At 38.1% G+C, this 22,528-nt stretch overlaps 1 protein-coding gene across 2 annotated transcripts in view; it reads left to right on the top strand.

Annotated features, from left to right (window-relative positions):
* ANGPT1 (angiopoietin 1) overlaps positions 1 to 22,528 on the top strand; it is a 205,140-nt gene that overhangs the window by 117,929 nt on the left and 64,683 nt on the right. Inside the window, exons 3-4 of one of the 2 annotated variants that reach the window (XM_016224274.2) lie at positions 8,509 to 8,630; positions 18,885 to 19,114. In XM_016224274.2, coding sequence (XP_016079760.1) covers positions 8,509 to 8,630; positions 18,885 to 19,114 — 352 coding nt within the window. Of the gene's footprint in view, positions 1 to 8,508; positions 8,631 to 18,884; positions 19,118 to 22,528 lie in introns of both variants that reach the window. The other variant, XM_016224273.2, reaches the window with a different exon arrangement.

Genomic DNA, 22,528 nt, shown 5'->3' with positions numbered 1-22,528 from the left:
GGAAGGGAGGGGGGAAGGGGAAGAGAGAGAGGAAAAGAGAGAGAAACGTTGATGTGAGAGAGGCACATGGACTGGTTGCTACTGGCTGCCCTCCTCACTTGCTCTGACCTGGGGTGGGGAGTGAACCCACCACCCAGATGCATGCCCTTGACCTGGAGTGGAACCCTCAACTCTTCTGTGCATGGGCTGACGCTCTACCCACTGAGCCATGCTAACCAGGGCCACAAATGACTTTTTTGAAAACCATTTAGAGCAGGTAGGAGGTCAGAAAGTTTGAATGATTTTCTCACATTGATACAGCTAGTGAATCAAATCCGGGACTCCAACTGAGGCATACTCATTTCTTTCCTTTCCTGTCTCCCTTGGTTAGTAATACTCACAATTAACTAACTGAATAAGAACTTAAGTGTGGATTACATTGGAGCAATAAGTCACATAGGCTTTGGGAAATATTTTTGATGATAACACACTACCGTTAGAAAACCATGGGGGATGGGGAAGGGAACACTACATATTATAACTAAAATGTATGAGACTTTATATAGTCATTTATCATCGCAGGAAGTAAGCTTGGTGGTCCATGAACATGGGCTTCTTGTATCAATAATGTAAGTATATTGTCACCATTTTCATTAGAGCAGGATGCTCACCATCTCTTATAAAGTATTCTATGTATTGAAAAATGGAAGTAATATTACCCTACTTGACTGAACATTTGAAATTTGTGTGCATTTCTGTTATAATATTATAATAAGTTTGATGACAAACATGGCAGGATTTTGTTTTTATTTTTTCCATCTCGAATTGTTTTTCTTCTCTTTCTACCTAGGAATTGGAGTTTTGGGGGGAAATTCCCATTGTCAGCATAGCAATCACTGTTGAGATACATACTATGTAAAATTTTAAGAAATAACAACTTGTTCTACATCCTTAAGGCTAAGGGACATATACTTTATGGAAAATAGTACAAAAAATTCATAGGGTAAAAACCTCCTTCCTATGTTGAGCAGCTAAAACTAAGTAGTTATTAAAGGCCAGTGAAAGTTTTAGACACACCAAGAATTTTAGGATAGCTGAAACCTTGAAAGCATCTCAAAAACCTAAAATCCATCACAACTCGCAATGAGAGGGAGGCTCCAAGCCCTCTTCGTGTGAATGTACTGCTATGCGGTGCTCATTTGAACCTTTGTGGCACAGCATATTCTACTTAGGCCTAACTGTTCAAGCGTGCTCACGTCCTGATGCACAGCCCGTGTTACTCGACGGATCCTGAATTATTCCCTAATCTCCACATACCCTATTATTTAAGAGTAAGCACCTATAAACCAGTGAATCCTTTTGTGCTCTCCAGGTGTGCTCCCAGGTTTTGCTCCCGTATTATGACTACTTGGTCTCATGGTTGGTGAATGCCGCTTTTCCTAAGCTGACTTCAGGTCCCCAGTTCTTTCAGGAGCTCACGCCAATGGTTTTGCAGCAAATATTAGTGTCCTAGCCTTTCATTGACGATGTCCTAGAGATAACATTGCTTCCCGGCCCTCTGCTGACCTTCTAGGCTTGAACTTAGCAAAAGGTGTTGGAGCCATGGTTTTACTGCAGTGGTTTTAAAAATACCCTTGTGCTCAATAAACATCGTGATCAGGAAGGAGACAGATAATGAACATATTTGAATAACCCTGCTGGCCGCGGTGGTGAGAGTCAGGAACCAACACCATGCCCGCTTCCTCCTCTCTATTCTAGCTCGCAGTGTTTTTCTCACTCTGTTATCAGATTGTACCAATATCTCCTCTCCTTCCAGTTCCTCTTTCCAAGTTGCAATGTGAAGGGGTTTATTTCAAACATTACTTATGTCCCTTCCTGTAGCGAGAGTCTGTTTTTGACTTGGCCAGTTTTGATCAGAGGCACAGTAAGACAAACAATATTAAAATCCACCTCTCATGATCTGTGCTGAGCTCTGTTCTAAGAAACTTTACATATATATTACCTATTCAATAATTTTTAAAAATTCTATGAGGCAGGTACTATTACCATCTCTTGTTTAAAGATGTGGAAACTGGAACCCAGGGAGGTGAAGCACCTTGCCCCAGATGAAAGAAGTGGTAAATGTTAGAGCGGAGATTTGAACCCAGAAGCCCGGCGTCAGAGCCTAGATGCTTCATCAGCTCTCAGATACTGCTTCTCACCCGTGAGTCCTTTCCCTCTCTAAGGTGGTGGACGCGAAATGGATTTAAGCAGAGGGTAAGGTGGGAATCAGATAGAGCAAAATTAGAGTAAACCTAATAGTAGCCACTGAGTGTTTTCTATACGTGACGAAGATGCTCCTGCTTCTCTGCAGCTGCTGACGGGCATTCCCCCGTGGGACTGCAGAACACCTCACTCAGTCCCGCGCCGGTGGTGTCCTTGCTGGCTGTGTAACCGTAGGGAAGTTCCTTAGATACTGAGCCTAAGTTTCCTCCAATTTCCAGTGATTTGTAGGGGACCCATAGTATTAGAAATAGAATTTAACCAAATTTACAGAGATATATTTTGAGTACCTCCTTGATGCACAATATTTTAATAGGTGTTATGTAGGATACACCAACAAGTAAAGCAGTTCTTATCCTCAGTGGGTTTAACTGAGTTAATATGGCAAGCTTTTCTAAACTGTTTCTTTTTTAACTTAGCATTGAATGAATTAGCTACAGAGCCTTTCCTTACAGTCATAAAAACACACCCTTCTACTCCGAGCAGTGGAACTGCCCAGTGGCTCGAGGGGCGGTGCTCTGAAACCCTTCTTTCTCTCTCCTCTTCAGTGCGGTTACACCTGCATCCCAGGCAGAAGGCACTGCTACAGCTCTGGCATCTCTCAATTTTCCCTAATAAATTTCCTGCGTACCTAATTTCCTTTTATCATTTGCTCCTCAGAATTCACGAACTGTTGCACCTGTTGTTTGGACTTCAATTGTATAGTTACAAATTTAAGACAGTTTGGGAACAGTTTAATCAACGAGAATGAATCTCTAGGCAGAAATAGATTTGAAAGGGCAACTTTCAGAATTGAACCACTGGATCTCTTTAACTTGATGAGAGACTAGTCAAATAAACATTTAGCTTTGGCCAAACTGAAATGGCAATAAAATAAATTTGCTAATGGTTGGTCATCCAAGGAAAATATCCTGGTAATCAATTTTCTCACAAGGTCTGGAAAAGGAGTGGGCTCAGTGAACTATAACGCACAGATCAAATTCGAGTGGCCATCTCTTTTTTTAAAATAAAGTTTTATTGAACACAACTACACTCGTTCCTTTATGTGTTGTATATGGCTGCTTCCTCAACACAACTGCAGAGTTGCATAGTTGGAGCAGAGAACATCTGGCTCTCCAAGACTAAGATATTTTACTATCTGACTCTTTACAGAAAAAGCTGGCCAACCCCTGCACTAGCATCCAAACACCTAGAGGTCATGGAGTTTGTCTGTCTTATTCACTGTTCTATTCTTAGGATTTAGAACAGTACTTGGTACACAGTAGGCTCTCAATAAATATTTGTCAAGTGCTTATATTAACTAATATTAGTCCTTTAATTTCTCTAGATTTCAGCCCAGTGTTCCCAAGCCCAAAGGCAATGTCCTCAGGGTTGTGTGTGGATAGTGAGATATATTCACAGATAGGTGATAGGTCACCATAGGACTTCTAACAGAAGCAGTCTACTGCAAAGATGTTTTAACTGAGAACGTTGGATGAATATATTCTGTCTGTACTCTGAGAAGCATGACAGATTTGTCCACCTTCCTGCCTTAAAAGTGCTAGTTAGTGGGGTGGGGAGAGGGAAGAAATCAGATGCCACCAGCTAAGACAAGCAGAAGATCTCATGGTAATTTGAAAGAAACCATTTCGATAGCAGTTGTTATGGACTGAGGAGAGGTGCCTTTCTTAGCCAGAGGGAAGCTGCTTGTGCATAGCTACCTGAGCCTGTGGCAGAGAACTCACACCCTGGAGGTGGAATACATTCCTACTCTACTGCTGGGCAAGCTTCTTCTACCCACAATGTCTGCATATAAGATAGTAGTGTAAGTACTATCTCTACTAAACTTCACTACCCACTGAGGTTATCATTATGTTATAAATATAATATATACTTATTGATGATATAAATAAAAATATAAAATATATGAAATAATATATAGCATTAATTATATATTATTATATTTTCATGACAAGAATTAATGCTTATTCTGTAAAATTAACAAATTTTCATATTCAGATTTCCTCAGTTCTGCCAAAAATTTATAGGCATTTTATTTTTTAAGATTTAATAGTCTGTTTTCTTTTGGAGCAATCTTCTGATTTTTTTTCTTTTTTTTGTGAGATTTTTAAGAAACTGGGTCAAGTGTTTTTTAAACTGCCCCATATTCTGAATTTGTCTGAATATTTCTTAAAGATGTTTTTAATTTACTTGTCCATGTCTCATGGTTTCTTTAAGCTGGGAATTCAGTCTATAGGCTCAGTTAGATTGAGTGGAACATTGTGGCGGGAGTGCCCTATAGAATTGCCGGTCACTTCTTATTACATCTCACATACTAGCTTGCCACACTCTCAGTGATGCTATTCCAACTTGGTTAGTTAGAGTAGACGCCTCCATATCCCTTCATCCCAATCGTCCCGTTTCCCCTTGGAAATGAACAAATAACCTATAGGATGGTACTTTGTCACATTGCCCATCACTGACCAAGTAAATTTATATCATCGATTTTGTAAAACGGAGATCTACTAACTCTCATTCCTTGTACATGTATCAGCCTTTATTCTTCTGTAAAAATCTAATTTCCGAGGCATTTAACGTGTTATATTTTTTCATTTGAAAAACATCATTAAAGTAAAAGAAAACACAAACCTACAAACACGGCTGATTTCAAAGTTAATATGCTAGGGAAAGAAATTTTTTTTTTTGTGGGGGAGATTTTCTTTTTAAGAAAGACTTTTAAAAGTGTTAAATGGAAGCTGGCTGAAATTCTCTAGTTCACTTTCATTGAGGAACTAGAAATTTTTATTTTAAATGTCTGTTTATTTTTAAAAGAAATAAAATTTTATGGTCCATAAATCCTCAGTTTTAAGTCTTAAGTCTTCCTTACTGTCTGGTATACTCTGGAATATTTAAGCTTTGAAATTGTTTAGTGAGGGCTTGTTTCACATACTCATCTCTTTTCCCCTCCTTTCCTCCGGTTCTTTCTTCATTCTCTTTTGCAGAGCTGTGCTTTTGGAATGTGTTTAAGCTAAAGAAGGAAATGTCTTTTGTCATTTTAATGGAACACTTAGATTATTGCTAAGCAGCAAGTTCCATAGACACATGGCGAGAAAGTGGTCAATTTATCATAGTTTCCTGTACAGTTCTCTCAGCTGCTCGCTTTTGAACTTCAGGCCTGTTTTAATACATCAGTGGACAGAGCTGAAATAACGCAGCTATTGGGTCAAGGTGATGGGGAAGGAAGAGAAGGGAGTGGCGTTTGTGCTCAAAACTGGCCTGAGGTGACCTGACACCGAGCCTGGACTTCAGAGATTGTTCCCCCTCCTTCCCATTCAGATGCTGCCTTAGATTTGGGCTGTTGTTATTGAAGTCCAGCTCGATATTCACGTGCCCTGTTACCTACTGTTTGACCATTACCCAACCTGAACAACTCACTGTCTGTTGTCTAGCATATCATTCAGCAAATAGCTCTGAGCCCCCCAGGGTGCCAGGCCCACGCTGGGCTCTGGATGTTTGGAGGGCTCCAGGCAGAGTAGTCCTGCCTTTGTACAGCTGACATCCTCATGGGAAGAAAGACGACGAATGAGTGAATGGACAGGATGATTTCAAATAGTGGTGATTCCAGAAAGAAAATGAAACGGCCTCCTGATGAGGATGGGGGAGTTGCTTCACCGAGAGTGGCCAGGAGGGCCTCCCTGAGCAAGACCAGAATGCTGAGAAGAAAGTGGACATGCATCTGGGAAGGGTGGGCGTTCAGGCAGGCGAAACTGCAAGCGCAAAGGGCCTGAGGTGGAAATTAATTCGCCTGTTGGAGAGGGATCTGAGAAGGGAGCAGGGTCCCAATCATATAGAGCCTTGTAGGCCAGCCTAAGAACTTGGGAATTTATTCTGATTGCAAAGGGAAGCCATTAGCAGATTTAGCATAAGACGTGGCATGGTCTGATTTATGTTTTTACAAATATCACTCTGGTTGCTCTGTAGCAAATGAATTAGAGTTAGGACAAAGTATAGAAAAATCAGGAGCCATAGTAGTCTTCAGACTTAGATATAGGCAGCTTCATTTTGAACTTGGATGGTCCCATTCTTTTCTCAGTGTTCTCACGTGCTCTCAAACATGGAGAAGAGCAATTCTGTCCTTTGTAAAATAAAAATTTGGGTATTTCAGAGTATCAGGAAGTGTGATGAGAGAGTATGGTGAATATGAGAAAAAATATTTAATGGCTTGAGATACACTGATGCAGTGAGACAATGAACCTTTTGTTTATTCAATAAATACTGTCTTCTCTGTGCCAAGCACCGTCTCCAAAAGATAGAGCTGTCTCATCCCCTATTTAATTATTTGATAAATTGTCATTCTAGTTAATAAACAAACAAAAAACTTGCCTGTACAAAAATACGTTTACCAGTTGAAAGTTATATATCGTGTATTCACAATATTTATAGTCTCTACCATTTTCCCCCCTCTGGACTGCTTCTAACTGTCTTCAGATCCCAGGTCCTCTTGCTCCTGTTTTCCCTCAAGTGAAATGACTCAGAATAGTAAAATATTTTTAAAAACTCTAAAACAGCCCACAAATATAAATTTGATAGGTTGTAGTAACTTTTAGATTGGCTTTCAGATTCATATTCATGACAATTGTGTAAATGAATGATGGCCCTTAAAATTTTTTTAAAGCACAAATGCCCCATCTCCCTGTTCTCTTCTCCACCCACGCCACCCTCATCCTGCGCCCCCGCACCCAGCAGCACTGGGACTAGGGTGAGGGGAGTGAGAACAAGTTATGCAAAACTGAGGCAAACATTCAGGATACTATATAAACATATATTTATTTAAAAATTATACTGTGTTCAACATGGATTTTTTTTTGCTTTAATTTTGCTCTTTTAAAATGTATTAAAATATTATTTATCTTGATTACTGAGTTTTTTGACACCTCCTTAAATTTTGCAACTGAAGTATTGCCTCTCATCACCCTAGTCTCTGTCCTGCTCTCCTAAAAATATGTCTCCTTCCTCGACAACTTCTGTAGCTCAAGTACAGCCCTGGTCATCTCAGTCTATTTTTAAAAGGTTTTCTGTGTGCATCTTACATAGGTTTAGATCTGCTACCAAAAAAGAAGAAAGCTCTAATGGTGTCATTTTCAGAGGAAAAGCCTTTAAATTGATATTGACCCTCCAGAAGATTTCCCAGGTGCTTTTCCAATAAGTAGCTGTAGCAAAAATATGATGGTTGCAAAAGTTTTCAAGTGACATAAGAGATTTAAAAACTAATTCTACCTCCTCCTTGCCCTTTTTACCCCCCTGAAGGAAGAAGAGGGTAGGGGCAGGACAGAGATGGGGAGGGACAAGGACATTGGCAGTTTGAAGACATCTTCTATGACTGGAGTACGTGATGCTCAGAGAATGTGTTTGGGTTCAGGACTCACAGACTCATGTTATAGTAAAGCTCAGCTAGCAACATGAGTCTTCATGATTTCAGATGAGTCAAATATTTAGTTTTTAGAGAACCCAGTATAGTGGGGTTGAAAACTACAATCTATCTTCATTGTGATCTGGGTTCCTGGTCACCTCGTCTCTTCAGGTTAAGCCCCAGCATAGGGTAGTCGGACTCTCCCTCTTCTTAGTTTTCTGTAGAGAGCATTAGAATTAGAGTCACACAATCTGGGTTTGAAACCCAGCTCTTCCCTTGGTTCCTGTGTGGATTTTAGCCTCTTGCTGAACCTGTTTCCTCATTTGTAAAGTGACAATAACTCTTCTTCCTACAGGTGCACATGTGTATGAAATGATATGACATGTGGAAGGGCTGACATGACCTGGCATAGGTGTGCAATAAATGTGATCAAGAACATGACTAAACAAGGTCATAGATCACTTCTAATTGGTTTATGTAAGGTGATGGATCCAGGCAGGCATATATTACATTGCTTTTAATGATTCTTAATTATACACAATGTCTGAGACCTTGTACTAATACTTTTCACTTGTAAATATTGGTGGTAACACGTATAAAGCAACTAGCACAGTGAAATATCTTAGGGATTCAGGACACAAAAATTTAAATATAAAAATGGATTTAACAGCCCAATTTTCTCATTCAGTTGCAACCTCCATCTCAAAGGAATGTAATGTTTAAGAGACAAGTAAAGCATTAATTTATACTGTAGGCCATTTAATAAAATATTCTGGAAGACAAAATTTAAAAGAAAATACAACTAAATTAAAAAAACAAAATAATTGTTTTTATACTATGTGATGGAAGTTTGAAATGTTTTTATCTTTTAACTTCAGATGCTAAATCAAACATCTCGACTTGAAATACAACTGCTGGAGAATTCATTATCAACATACAAGCTGGAGAAGCAGCTTCTTCAACAGACAAACGAAATCCTAAAGATTCACGAGAAAAACAGGTGAGGATTGCTGTATCCCTGAAATATCTAAACATGACTTTTTTATATCTACCTCTCTGCTCTTAAAAAAAAAAAAAAAAAAAGAAGTGGTTTGGAAAAAAAGAAAAGAAAAATGTAGAGCCAGATTAATTTTGACTATAGAATCAGAGGAGAGATGCCTCTCTCTTCCCTCCCTCCTCCTCATATTCATACTTTTTTTTTCTTCTTTTAAAAAAATATATCCCTTCCACCCTAATTGTAGGTGGTTTTGGACTTTTTGTCTTTCCATCTTGGTATCCTTTCCTACTAGGGAATTCTCACCGTGGGATGCCCTTTTTTAAGGGCAGCTGCTTACAAGTGTTTTCTGTTCCATCAGTAAAGCTAAGTCTCGGTGCCAGCTCCGCTGGGACTCCCATCCCAAGCCCACTCCTGGCTCCTGCCAATGAGCCTTTTCCTTCATTGAAAGCTAATTTCTAAGGAAAATTCAAGTTTTCCTACGCGTATCAGTCACACCATTTATTGCTAATGATATTTTCTCAGAACTATAACAATTCCATTTTCCAGCAACAGAAGTATTTCACAACAAATTTGGGGATTTGTGTTTTAATTTGAAACTCAATCCTGTGCTCCTGCTGACAGACACATGTATCTCTTACTCCTGCTCTGAGCCCTCTCTGTTTTGACCCTCAGTCATGACATTGCCCCACGTGGGCTCCTGGGAGTGTGTGTCTCTCTTTCGGTGTGCTGTACCTCCCGACAGCGCCCTGTCTCTGTGGTTGGCCGTGTCTTCTGTTGAGGGATTCGGTGTGTGTGATGGAGTGCTGGGGGAGAGAGGGGCATCTGTTCTTAAACCAGGCATGTTCTGCCGTGAACCCCTTAGAAAAAGTGTTTGTCTTTGTAGAAACTATGAAGTACCCATTTGTGATACATGGCAGACTTCCCCTATTCTGTTTATTGTTGTTGTTTATTTTCATATGTGACATAGAATTAGAGGAACTCTGCCAAGCACTTTCTAGAGCAACAAAGAAATGTGGGACCCCAGCCCATTTAGGTGGATAGAAGGTCAAAGTCAACCATGAAGCTGTTTTCTATATTTTAGAATAGCTTATTGATCATCCCTACCTATTCCATAAATGAAGTTTAATCCTCCAAATGAAAAAGAAGCTATTTGTACATTGAGGCATTTCTGAAATGTAGGAACAACACGCTTTTAGACAGCCAGGTCTGGTTTGGATCAGCTAATACACTTTGTGAAGGGGATTATCTAAATTAAGCTTCGCTTCCTCCCCAGGGAATTCCCGGTTGTGTCTGGGTGTGTGACTTACCAGTTTGAGTATGATGGGCCTTACTGCCGTTTGGGTGAGTGGGCCCGTTAGGAAGGTTCTCCATGGCCTTGGCAGAACAAGGAGGGATAGTTTACGAACAGGTTATACTGCACACTCATGCTGAGAGGGCCTGCTGACTTGCATCGTAACAAATTAAATGCATCGCTTGTAAGGTTGAAAATGGGTTTTTGGCCTCATTAGATTCACTTCTTTATCCCCTAAATGAAAAAAGGCACAAAGCAGGGATACATTTAACAACATTTTTCTCTAATATTCGTTTTCCTAACAATCTAGTGGGAGTAACACCAAGAAGCTTCCAGTTTGTTTTCTTTAGGATATTTTTTCTTTTGTTGGATGCTGTCCTAATCTCAAAACTTGGGTTTGTTTCTTACCTCAAGGAAACAGCACTTGGAAGTAAGAGATGAGTAGCTGGCCCATATAACTGAAATTATTCAACCAAGAACCCAAGAAATGGAAAACATTAATATTTACCTTGCACATAGGGGGTTGATGTGACACGTAATTGTCAACTTCTATTCAATTCCTCCAGTGTGTTTCCTGCTACTTCTGCTCAAAACAGTAGAAATGAACAGGGAAAGATGTCATAATGCAAATTCCTTCAGATGGACCAAATATGTAAATAGATATTTTGGTCTAAAGGTTTGGTCACCTGTCCATCTCTATCTTAACCCCAACTTCTTCCAGTGTGGGAACACAGCCAGGTGAAAAAATATTCCGGAAGAAATTCTTCCGCCTCACTGGGATATACAGGAAGGGAAACCAACATTCCATGTAGGCGAAGATGGAGCACTTGTTTTCTGGATACTTGTGTTGAATATGCAGAGTGAAGGTTAGGGAAATATCTAGTAAGACCATCCATAGTGATGTGAAGCCACCACTCTGTGATGTGATGGTCATTCTGACATAGTTTTAGCAAAACTATGTGATATTGCCTGGCTTTCTAATACCAGGTGAACATCTGGGCCAGGTGTGTTAACATAGAGCATGCTTTACACTGTGTTAATCCTCCAACTAATTCTTCAAAGTACGTATTATTATTTCCATTTTATATTTAAAGAAACTGAGGTTCACAGAGGTCAAGTAACTTGCTTTTGACCAGACAGCCAGTGTATGGTAACGTTAGGGTTCAAGTACATGATGACTCTCTGTCTTAATTATTATAAAAATATTTTTCCAACGTGATGCAGCTTCAAGATTAATTGATGTGGTTGTCAAGTTATCCTCTTAACACAAACAAATATAAATTTGAGGAAAGGAGTAGGCCAGTTGTTTTTGGCCTATTCCTATATAGATCATTATTTATTCCTCCTAATACTGGAGTAGGAAATATAAACTATTTATTTTACCTTGGGAATTTACTGAACTTCTTTGACAAGCCTCATCTATCTTCTAGCTGGAGTTTATGGAAAGTTATTATGCTAATTAATTTTAAGTGATTGAAGTGTGTGTAATTTCAAGATACTGAATAAGACCTTACAAACAAAATATTGTAATGGCATAATAAAATATTGATTTTGTTTTAGTACTTAATCTGACCAAAGAAATGAAAAGTTAAATCACAGTATTATTAATTAAAGCTATCTTTCATTTGATAGGTTCTTTACAAAATACTAAAGTCTTTTAACTTCCAGCATTCAATTAGGTTGAATTATGTTAGTTGTATATAGACGGGATCAAGGAAAAGTATTTGAATTTATGCTACTCTGTTCTATACGTTGTACATGAAACACCTATAGACACCTATTGAATATAACATGTTTTTCTCCTCTTGTGTTTTTAAAAGTGAATTTAATGCATATAACTGTTTTTTCATTTAAATTTTGTTAACCTTAGGGATGTGGCAATGGAACAATTCTCAGTAAAACTGGAAATCCAAGGGCCTTCTTAATTCTTTCCTTTCTCTGATTACTCACAACTCAGTAACGACTATTGATGCTGTCAGTTGCATCTCCTAAATATTTTTCCGATTTATCCTGTTCTGTTTCCACTGACTGTGTCTTAAGCCAAACTCCTATTCATTCTTGTCTTAGCCTCTGCAGTGACCTCTGTGCCTCAAGGCTTAATGCCTCTCAAACCTATCACCCGGGCTCTGCCACAACCTTCTTTCCAAAATGCGAATCGGTACGTTCCCCTCTTGTTTAGGTAACCCCCACTCTAATTCCACCCAACTCTTATACCCCTAGACAACATCTGCCCAACTCCCTAATGAGTCTCTGTCCTGACTGAAGAGAGCTCAAGTTCTTTAGCATGGAACATAGTCCACGGTCATTATGCTCCTGATTTTACAGCCTTACTTCCACAGGCTTTCTTAAATTTTACAAAGTACGGTCTGGTAGCTAAGAGCATGAGCTCGGAGGCCAGACTGCCTGAATTCCAATTTTCCTTGATCCTGTTAAAACCAACTCTGCCACATATTATTTGTGTGACTTTGAGCCAGTCACTTAAACTCTGTGCTTTAGTTTCCTAGCTTGTAACATAGGGTGGTGAAAATAGTAGTGCACGGAGTTGGTGAGAGATTGAGTGGATGCGCGTGAGGCACTGACGGCAGTGCCCGACAGTAAGTTGCTGGTGTCACACTGGAGGCTCAACGTTTGATGCCTCACTTATCTGGAGTGCCCTGTAACTCTTTATTTAACTCACAAATTTCTGCCCGCCCTTCAAAACTCAGATGTTATTGCAGATGTTACCCCTCTAAGAACCCTTCTCTAACTCTGCCAAATAAATTTATTCATGACAACTTACGTCATAACGCTGTGCCTTGTTTTCCCCCATTCTTTCTCTTATCCCATCACGTTGTAACACGTGTGTGTGCATGTTTATCTATGTCTCTGCTATTAGGATGTGAACTTCCGGAACACATGCTCTCAGGCACAATTCTCTGCAGATAGTATATATAGTAGTAAATGCTTTTTGAATGTCGAATGAATGATGAACTGGTAAATGCCCCAGTAGCTCTATCCCAACCAGTGTCATTTTCTGTGTACACACACACACACACACGGCTGAAAAAATATTTTTTATGGAAAACACAGATCACATAGTTTACATTAAACACCATGAATATATTAATTGTTCTTAGCACAGATAAATTAGAGATGGTGGTTTAACCACTATCCTGCATCCCCACAAGCCCATTGCATGGCACCTAAAATTAAGAGTCCACATTCTGAGGTTCACTAATTCAGTCCAGTTTTAAAATCTCTAAACAGCCTCTTCCCAGACCATTCTCGATTCATGACTGCTTATCACATCTCTGTTTGATAAAAAAGTGGCACAATCTCGATTGAAACATTAAATTAGATGGAAGTGTAACAAATGGAAATTAAAGTCTCCCCAGCTCCATATCCTTCACCACTACCCCCTGCAGAGGATCATCTACAGAGTAACAGTTTGGTGCTTTGCGGACTTTTTTCTATGAATACTAAGATATACACATGTACAAAGAGTGTACATATTTATGTGTATATTTTCACAGACACACTATGCAATTGCACACATACACAAATCCATGTTTATATGATGTACACATGATGTGTATAGACTGTAACTATTTTTTAAATGCTGAGTTTATTCCTACTTCATAGTAATTTATCATGGCTCTATTACACGTGTATCTATATGTAGATATACCTTATTCATTGCTGTAGATGTACTATACTTTTAAATTCTCCTCAGGTGTGTGTGGGCTCTTTGATGTCCCCAGACCTTGCTAGCCATTGATTAATCTTGTCCACCCGAGTGGTTAGCTTGTGCATCTTTTCACAGTTACGACCATTCGCATCTCTTTGTCTGTGACTAGCCTTATCTTTGCTTTATCAACTCATACAGACTTTTAAATGAATATTAAAAGTTTTTCATGTATATTGCAAATATTTTCGCTAATCTGTCATTTATTATCCAGCCTACTGTGTATAGACATATGACATTTTTACGTCATGAAGTGTATCCCCTTTTTCTTCTTGGTTTCTGGCCTCAACACATTTAGCTTATTCTTATTTACCCCAAACTTTAAAACATTTGTTTGCCAGTGTTCACTTGTCGTTACCTATCTGTCCCCATTTGAATTACAAAAATATTTAACTTCTTATTCTGAGAGAAAACTTGCTCTGTACAAGTATAAATTTAACCTAAATCTACTATATATCCTTGTTTGAATGAAGGGAGGATAAAAACACTTTTTAAAATCCATATTTGCAACACAAGTTGACACTTTACATATTAAAGATAAAATTTAAGAATGGGAACATCTGTAAGTAGGTTCAGACAGATAAAATGAGCAGATTTCTATATTTTCACATCTCCCTCCTTGTCTGAGAGCTGTATTTACACACACAGAGCTTAGGGAGCTGTCACCGCTGCGAATTCACTAGCTGCTATGTTGAGAACTCTATTGTGGGAAACAATGGGAAAGGGGGAGCTTTTTCTGTGAAAGCTTCAAGATGTGTTCAATGATTTGAAATATTTCCAATAAGATATGTTGGAGGAGGCAGGCTGTGGAAATGAGGAGGGAAAGTTAACCAAAAACTTTAAGGCTTTGTATACACTCAATCAGAACCTTTTGCTGAGGTCCAAGGCCGAGATCGTTTTGTTTATTTTATCCTTCATTAAAGTGTACCTCTGCCTCAAACTAGAAGCAGAGTGCCAAAATTCTATATATGTCTCCTATATGCCTCTTCTCAGAGTGTTTCCAGAAAGATGGGAAACAGGAAGTCCTGAGAATCCTGTGAGAAACTGTCTCTGGATTTCTAGCTCAATTTGATTATTAAGGTTGTACGTGCACAATTTCTTAAAATGTTGTCCTGTGGCACACTGATTTGAAAAGGTGCATCTTAATAAAAACTGTATTTAATCTAGGCTTCTCAGAAACTCCTTCCTAACCTATAAGAATACGGGACGCACCCTAGAAAACAGTGCGCTGGAGTTTAGAATCAGCATCAGGTCTGGGATTACGCGTATAAACCAAAACAAAACTTTTTGCTAAAGGCCATCATCCTGGAAAATATGCCTACTCCGCTTATCTAATTTTAGGGCACTGGAGCTGTAATGTCCTTCAGATCGACCTTTACATATAGAGGTGTTTATGCCTATGTGAGGTGACCTCTCCCAACTGACCTGAACAGGGAAAATGTAAGGGAACCAATAAAAGGCTTCAGGACAAAATGGGATATGACTGATATATTGAGTAAGAAAATTAAATTTAATGGTAGAGCTATTACGGCAGAGTGGTGTTTAAGAAAATATCAGTTGAGATTAAAAAGGAAACCTGACTGGCTAAGACATTTGTTTCTTAGACATGTGAAAGACAGAAAGGTTGACATACTGTGAAAGACAAACTCCCAGAATAACCAAATGGAGAATAGCAAGTACTAAGGAGATGCTAAGGTGATGCCTTGATTCCTCATAAAGTGGAAATGGGTGGAAATGGGTAGAGATCATATTATCCTAAGACAAAGAGAGGAGACTCGAATGCTAGTTTTCACAGCACTGGGATGTTGTGGGTAGATTTCTTGTTTGATGAGTTAGAAGACATGGCATTTTATTTTGGTTCTGACACAATATGTGTACAGCTTTGGACAAGATGTGTAGATTCTTACCAATAAACTGGGACTTGTAATATCTGCTCAGTCTATATCACGATATTGCTTTAAGGATCAAAATAGAGAAGCGTTTTAAAATGCTACACAACTATAATGGTATATTACAACAGTGTAATTAATAAGTAGACAGAGCATATGCATTTCTCTGGCAAGGAAGTCTGGGATTCAGACCAGTTTGGAAACAGTGAAGGGGAAGGGCTGACTCCCAAGCAGATGATAACCAATGGATGAGACACATTAAAGAAAAGAGAATAGTTTTTTGGGAGCCACATGTGAAGACAGAGGGAGGGATGAGTAGTGTCAAAGAAAATGGAAGGGTCAAGAAGGGATGAGTCTTGCTTGAAGAACCCTAAAAGGTTATCATTAATACGAAGCTTATACCTAATAAATAAGGTTAGTAGAGAATAACTAGAGTACAAAAATTACTAAAGGAATTCCAAGTGAAGAGACGAGATGAGAAAATGATGGGAAGAGATACATAACTGGTAAGACCTGCCAAATGGAAAACAGTGTGATAGGTTTCCAATTTGCTTGTAGTTTCCATGCATATTATTTTTTATGCATATATTTCAATCCAGATTCTGTGCAATGTCTATGATGCAGAGCAGGCTTCTTGCTTGGATGAGCAGCCCCCTTCTTTACATGGATATCTGTTTTAAGATGACAGCTCCATTGATGTCTTTTGATACCTGGTAGTTATGGTGCATTAAAGACTGTATAGTGAATTATGGAAATTAATGTTCCTTCCAAAAGGCCAAGTGTATATTCCTTTTACTTAGGAAATGCGGGCGTTTTCTTCCACAAATCAGTATCCAGAATTGTTTTCTTTGGCACCAGGACTTCTTTGATGAACTTTCTACTCATAGCTCTTTCCAAACTATCCTGGAAAACAAAACAAAACACACAAAACTCCTGTCTTGACATCTCAGATCGTGGCCATCTCCATATGTCTTCTTGATGAACAAGGAATGCACCCAAAGTAGAAAGTGGAAAACATTGGTGCAAATATTTTTTAGAGTATTATGTCTGAAATTGAAGCTTCTTATAGCCACTGTTGTTTTATTTGAGGTTTTCTCTCTAAAAATAAATCCTTAGAGTAGGAATAATAGTGTCATTTTACACTTTACATAGTGCTGAGAGCACTATTGGAACTCAGTAATAAATACAAGTTATGACTATAGCATGTTATTTTCCAAACCAGAATGTTACCTACTGAGTAGGAAGACCAAAGGCCAATGCTCATCTTGTTTCAGGAACAAAATAGTAATTTAGAATTTTTATGTAGCATTGTATGACTATAGCATCCAAATTTTGATGTTTACAGTATTGTCATTTGAACAGTTAATTCTGAGCCTTCTTGGTAGTATACTATAACTTTTTAATTTAAAAGACAATTTTCATGTAAGTCAATTGACTCTATATTGTGGACACCTTGTATCTTGTCATTGCCCTAGGAGAAATGAAAATAATTTAAAAAATAAACTGAGAATGAATTATGGTTAATTATCAGCTCTGAAGGCAAAATATAAATGGGCACAAAGAAAACCTCTTCTGACATCCACAGAAGTACATTGATCACTTAACCGATAGAAAGGTTTTTGTTTTGTTTTTTCACCAACAAGTTCTCCAGCAGCAGGCTATTGACGCAGAAGAAAATACAAGGCTGAATCACACCTACTCCTTAGAGATTCTGTCTTTCATCTTACTCTGACTTCAGTGCCTAAATTTTTCATTTCCAAAAAAAACATTTTTAAAGATTTTAATGATCATCACATTCTTCCCAGATCACTATATTGAATTTGTTTAAGGATCATACAGGGCCGAGCTCCTTTCACTGTTGGTGTCCCGTAGAAGGAAGCAACTCAAAATAGAGGCTTGGCTTGGCTTATCTTGCACAGGTCACGGAGCTGCCCTTACCAGGGCCCAATGTGGAATTTTCATCTGTGAATCTGGGCATGGTACCAAAGGTGTTGTAAATTAATGGGGTCTTACACTCAGAAGCATCCAGGTGTTTTCCAGGCTTGGTTCAACAGGCAACTTTCCTGCCATATCCTGGGTCTCATTTTCTTCGAGGACAGATTAGTTGGCAGAGATCTGGAATGCCTGTGAGCAGTTCTCTTCACACTTAATCTGCGTGAAAGATAATCACATATTCCAGCTCATCTCCCAGTACACAGAGTTGGAAAATTCGGCTCTTCAAACATGCTCTATTTTATTAAGTATTAAATTTAAAACACTCCCTTGTGTCCCTTTTATGAAAACATATAGAAATGATTCAGTGCTCTATTTCTCCAAGGTAAATTAAGTGCCCGGTCTGGTATGTTACATTTGAATAGCACCTTGTAAACTAACAACTGGTGGAACCTTCTGAAAACAGAACTGAGAAAACTGAGTAAGCTTTCCTCTAAGGAATACAGTACATTATACACTCTATAAAACGTAAATGCTTTTTATTTCCAGTCAGTTGCTAGGATCCAGGAGTGCTTCTGCATTCACTGTCATTTTTCACGTGCAATCTGCAAGGGGAGTGTGCTTTGAAGAGCCCTGAGAGAAGGTTCTCGGTTGAAGACTGCATCGCCCTGAGCAAAACCATCTCAAGTCCTTTTGTAAGACCATGCCATCACCCTGGGGTCTTCCTTTTTGGAACCATTTATGCAGTGATTTTGGAATTTGTGGTGCTTTTAGGCCTCCTTGTGAAGCTTAGGTTGAAAGATAAAGTAAACTGATAGCGGAGCAGGCATCAAAAATCCCAAGAAATCTAATTCATTGTGATTTGACAATTTATGCTCGGGTTGTGGGGTTTCTGCATCAACACACTATTCCCTGACCCCCAAGAACTATTGTGAAACATAATCACTGTTAATGTTTTCAGAATCCCAGATGAATGAAGCAAAGAAAATAAAAAATAGTTTCTATATTTTGTTCATACTTCTTTCTGAACTTTTTCTACTTCTTATTAGACCTATTGCCTTAATGATAGTTAAACTACAACCTGTCCAGACTGTAATTGTTTGGGTCCAAGTCAGTTATCCTGGATATAAGATACACTCCAGAATAGAAATTATATTTAGGAAACGAAAATCACTCTGACAACAATGGGTCTAATAATTCTTGATTTGACTTGTGATCTGTCACTTCTATTTCATATATACATATATATATGTATACACACACACACACACACACACGTATATTCTGAATCTCTCACAAAATATTTCTATGTTGAAGTATCTAACTAAAATTCTAACTTTAAGTAAACTCAGGAACCAGTGGAATCACAATTCTTGTATGGCATTTTTAAAAACTAAATCTTTGTCTTCATTTCCTTGTAGCTTATTAGAACATAAAATCTTAGAGTTGGAGGGAAAACACAAGGAAGAGTTGGACACCTTGAAGGAAGAGAAAGAGACTCTCCAAAGCTTGGTTACTCGTCAGACGTACATAATCCAGGAACTGGGGAAGCAGCTGAACAGAGCTACCACCAACAACAGTGTCCTTCAGAAGCAGCAGCTGGAGCTGACGGATACAGTGCATAACCTCGTGAACCTTTTCACTAAAGAAGGTGGTAAGAATTTTTTTCTCACTTTGAAGTAGTGAATATTTTATTTAATATGGAGCAAGTAAATATTTGCTATAACTTTCTATGCTGCATTAATTGTTGTGTAAAAGCAGCAAAATAATTTTTTTAATAGCATCTTATGAAGTTTGCACTTGACAGTTTTCTCATATTTTTAACTTCAGAGCATTTTTTCATAAGCTTAAATTTGTGAATTTGCAATATCTTTCTAAAAGAACCTTCCAGTTCTTTATTTTTTTCTTCGTCTTTTTAGCTTTAGATAACATTTATGATACTGCCATAGACAAATATTTTGGTGTTGTGGTGTTAGGGACTTAATTATATAGGACAGAAATTAGCCAGCATTAAAGATTAGTTCACAATGACGGGAGAGTTTCAGGAGGGCTCCCATTTTAAACCTAATATTAATTGTTTCTTTTATGGATGGGGGAGAGGGAAGAGTTGCCTGCAAAGAAAATGAGATATAGAAGTTCCCAAAAACTATTATGAGGGGGAAATAAATATTGTTATTAAAAGTCTTTATTAAGACTTTATAAAGTCTACATCACTAATGCTTACTTCTGTGTGGAAAAGACCTAACCAGGGCATCTAAGCATATTTATTCTGGGGTGTCTTGAAACAGTGAAAATACAAAATTTTAATATCATTAGAATATCTGAAGCTATTTGACCAGTGGGAATATTGCAGGCCTTTGTTTCCTGAGAACACATTTATCCATCTGCCCATCCATCCACCCAACAGTTATTGAATCGGTGTCTCTGTGTGCTTATCTGCTTCAAGCAGTACCTCTCCTGAGCCTCAGGAGAGCTCTTCAAAATTTGGAGCTTAAGGTCATCTGTCCTTTGCTTGCTAACCAGCCTGTCTCTCGGTGAAGATGGAATGGTAAATGGTGATGAGTGAAAGGGACCACTTGTATCTGAAAGTTATGATTGTCCTTAAGCTGTGGCTTATGTGATCATCCATGTAGTGGTTCAGTGTGCGTATGCACTAGACATAAAGTGGAGGCTCCTCCAATTTAATAGTGGACTTTAGCTCAATTCTGTACTTTCATGTATAGATATGAATATAGAGGATAACTCCATATTAAGTGATCTTGTTTTAAAGACTTTTCACATTTCTCTATTATACTCCATTACCTTGAGTTATGTACCCTTTAGATAGTCAAAACAAACCCTTAATATTCTCTGTAAAGAATATTTTTTAAACAGTGAGTTCCCAGAGCTCCATTTGGGTGTGCTCAGAAATGAGACTGGGAAGGAAAAAACCTGCTAATGAGCCCAAGCCTGCCAAAACCTTGGGTTAGAGTCCACTGGAAGGAAGCATGGTAGGATTTTGCCAGAGAATTTTAATAGAGCTCATGAGTATTTAGAAATTAAGTATTAATATGAGACATATCTATTCTCATATTGAACTGAATACATTTGGGGAAAGATTGAAAACATATTTCTCTTATCATCCTGAGACTTAAAGCACATGGAGTTAAGTAGTTCTGTTTTTTTCATGATGTTAGAAATATCAAGCCCTGGCGATTCTCACAGAGCTCATATGTCTGCCTACTTATCATAATTTTACTTCTCCTCCGAGTATTTGTCTCATAAATGTGACTTTAAACTTTTAGAAGCTGGGGGATGACTTCAAAATTAAAATTCCTGGCTAGGTTTGGCGTTTGGATGCAAATCAGGCAACCAAACATCTGTTCAATTCGAGAAACATTTATTGAACAATTATGATGGCACTTCTGATAGATGCTACCCATAACGCCCACTCAGGGTGTGAGAGGAGGAACTGTGTCTACTCTATGACATAACATGTTAAAAAAATAATAATAATAGAGACAGAAATTGTCTAAGACTTCAGGCCTCTAAATATTTATTTTCTTTTTCATGATACAGTCCTAAAATAAGTTCTGATTTAGCTGCAGGACTGTGATCTCCCTGTGAGCCTCCTGCCCGACTTCCCAGTTCTCATAGTCACAGGCTTTACTGCTCCTTGTTCATCTTTCTGTCTTTAATCCCACAGTGAAGTATTCTAACTAAGTATTTGGTCATTTAAGGACTCATAAGAGACACAAAAATGGAAAGTGTCTCTCACTAAGGTTTCCACGGAGATTTTAATTCTCTGTATATCTGTGTTTACACTGGCACCGTTGTCTTTAGTTATGGTAAATTTAAAATTTTAAATGACTAATAGCATAATACTGGCTAAATATCGGTTACTAAAGTTAACTTCTATTTCACTCTAATTCTAAAACACGTAAGTAAAACCTTTCCCTACCTTTATGAGCCAAAATTCATTTATCAAATGGATTTGTTATTTATCAAAAGATTATATGTAAATATTCTATTTTTAAATTTAAATATATGTTAAGTGTGCCTAAATCATTACACCACAATAAATGCATCAATTTTCCAAAATGTGTATTTTAAAAATTCAAAGAGTAGTCTTTTGAAAGTTTTTCCAAAAACATCATGAACTATGTTTTAATCCAAAAAGCCAAAAATTTTAATTGACCCTAAGGGTCCTTCAGTTCCAACTTGACTCAGTTATTTATGGAGACAGCTCGAATGTAATACAAGGCAAGGGAAGATGTTTTTGGAGTTTTTTCTGCCCTTGGCAACTAATTTAACCATTATGAAGCTGTTTCATCATTTATAGTCAGGAAAATTGGCCTACTTTACAGTGATAGGGAAAGGATTAAGTTAGATAACTATATAAAAGCAAAGAGACGTATTAAACTTTAGTTCCTTCCCCTCCAAGGGACAAGATTAAATTAAACACAAATTTACTAAATGCTATCTATAAGTATACTTTTTTCATGGAAAATGTATGAATACAATGCTCTAGCATGTCAGACTATTGTCATCCAAGCACCTTCTTTAACCTCAGTTTTCTTATCTCTAAAATGGGATCATAATACACAACTGATGAATTTGTAGTAAGAGTTAAAAGAGGTTTGTATAAACACTGTCTATCCATGAATAGTGTCTATCTGTGGTATAGTTATGTGCTGTATAATGATGTTTCAGTCAACAGTGGGCCCCGTATCTGACTGTGGTCATACAAGGTTATAACGGAGCTGAGAAATTCCTGTTCCCTACGTGATGGTGTAGCCATTGCAGCATCATAGCACAGCCCATTACTCATGTTTGTGGTGATGCTGGTGTGAAGAAAACTGCTGTGCTACTGGTCATATAAAGTATGCCGCATACAATTATGTACACTACCTAATACTTGATAATGATAATAAATGACTAGGCTACTGGTTTATGTATTTACTCTACTATACTTTTTATTGTTATTTTAAAGTGCACTCTTTTTACTTATAAAAAAGGTTTGCTATAAAACAGTGTGTCGTGTTACGCCAGCAGCAGCCTCATACATCTCTTGGTTATGGATTCT

Source organism: Miniopterus natalensis, chromosome 16 (genome assembly GCF_054644295.1).
Source record: "Miniopterus natalensis isolate mMinNat1 chromosome 16, mMinNat1.hap1, whole genome shotgun sequence".
NCBI lineage: Eukaryota > Metazoa > Chordata > Mammalia > Chiroptera > Miniopteridae > Miniopterus > Miniopterus natalensis.
This window is presented reverse-complemented; position numbering and strand designations above follow the sequence as displayed.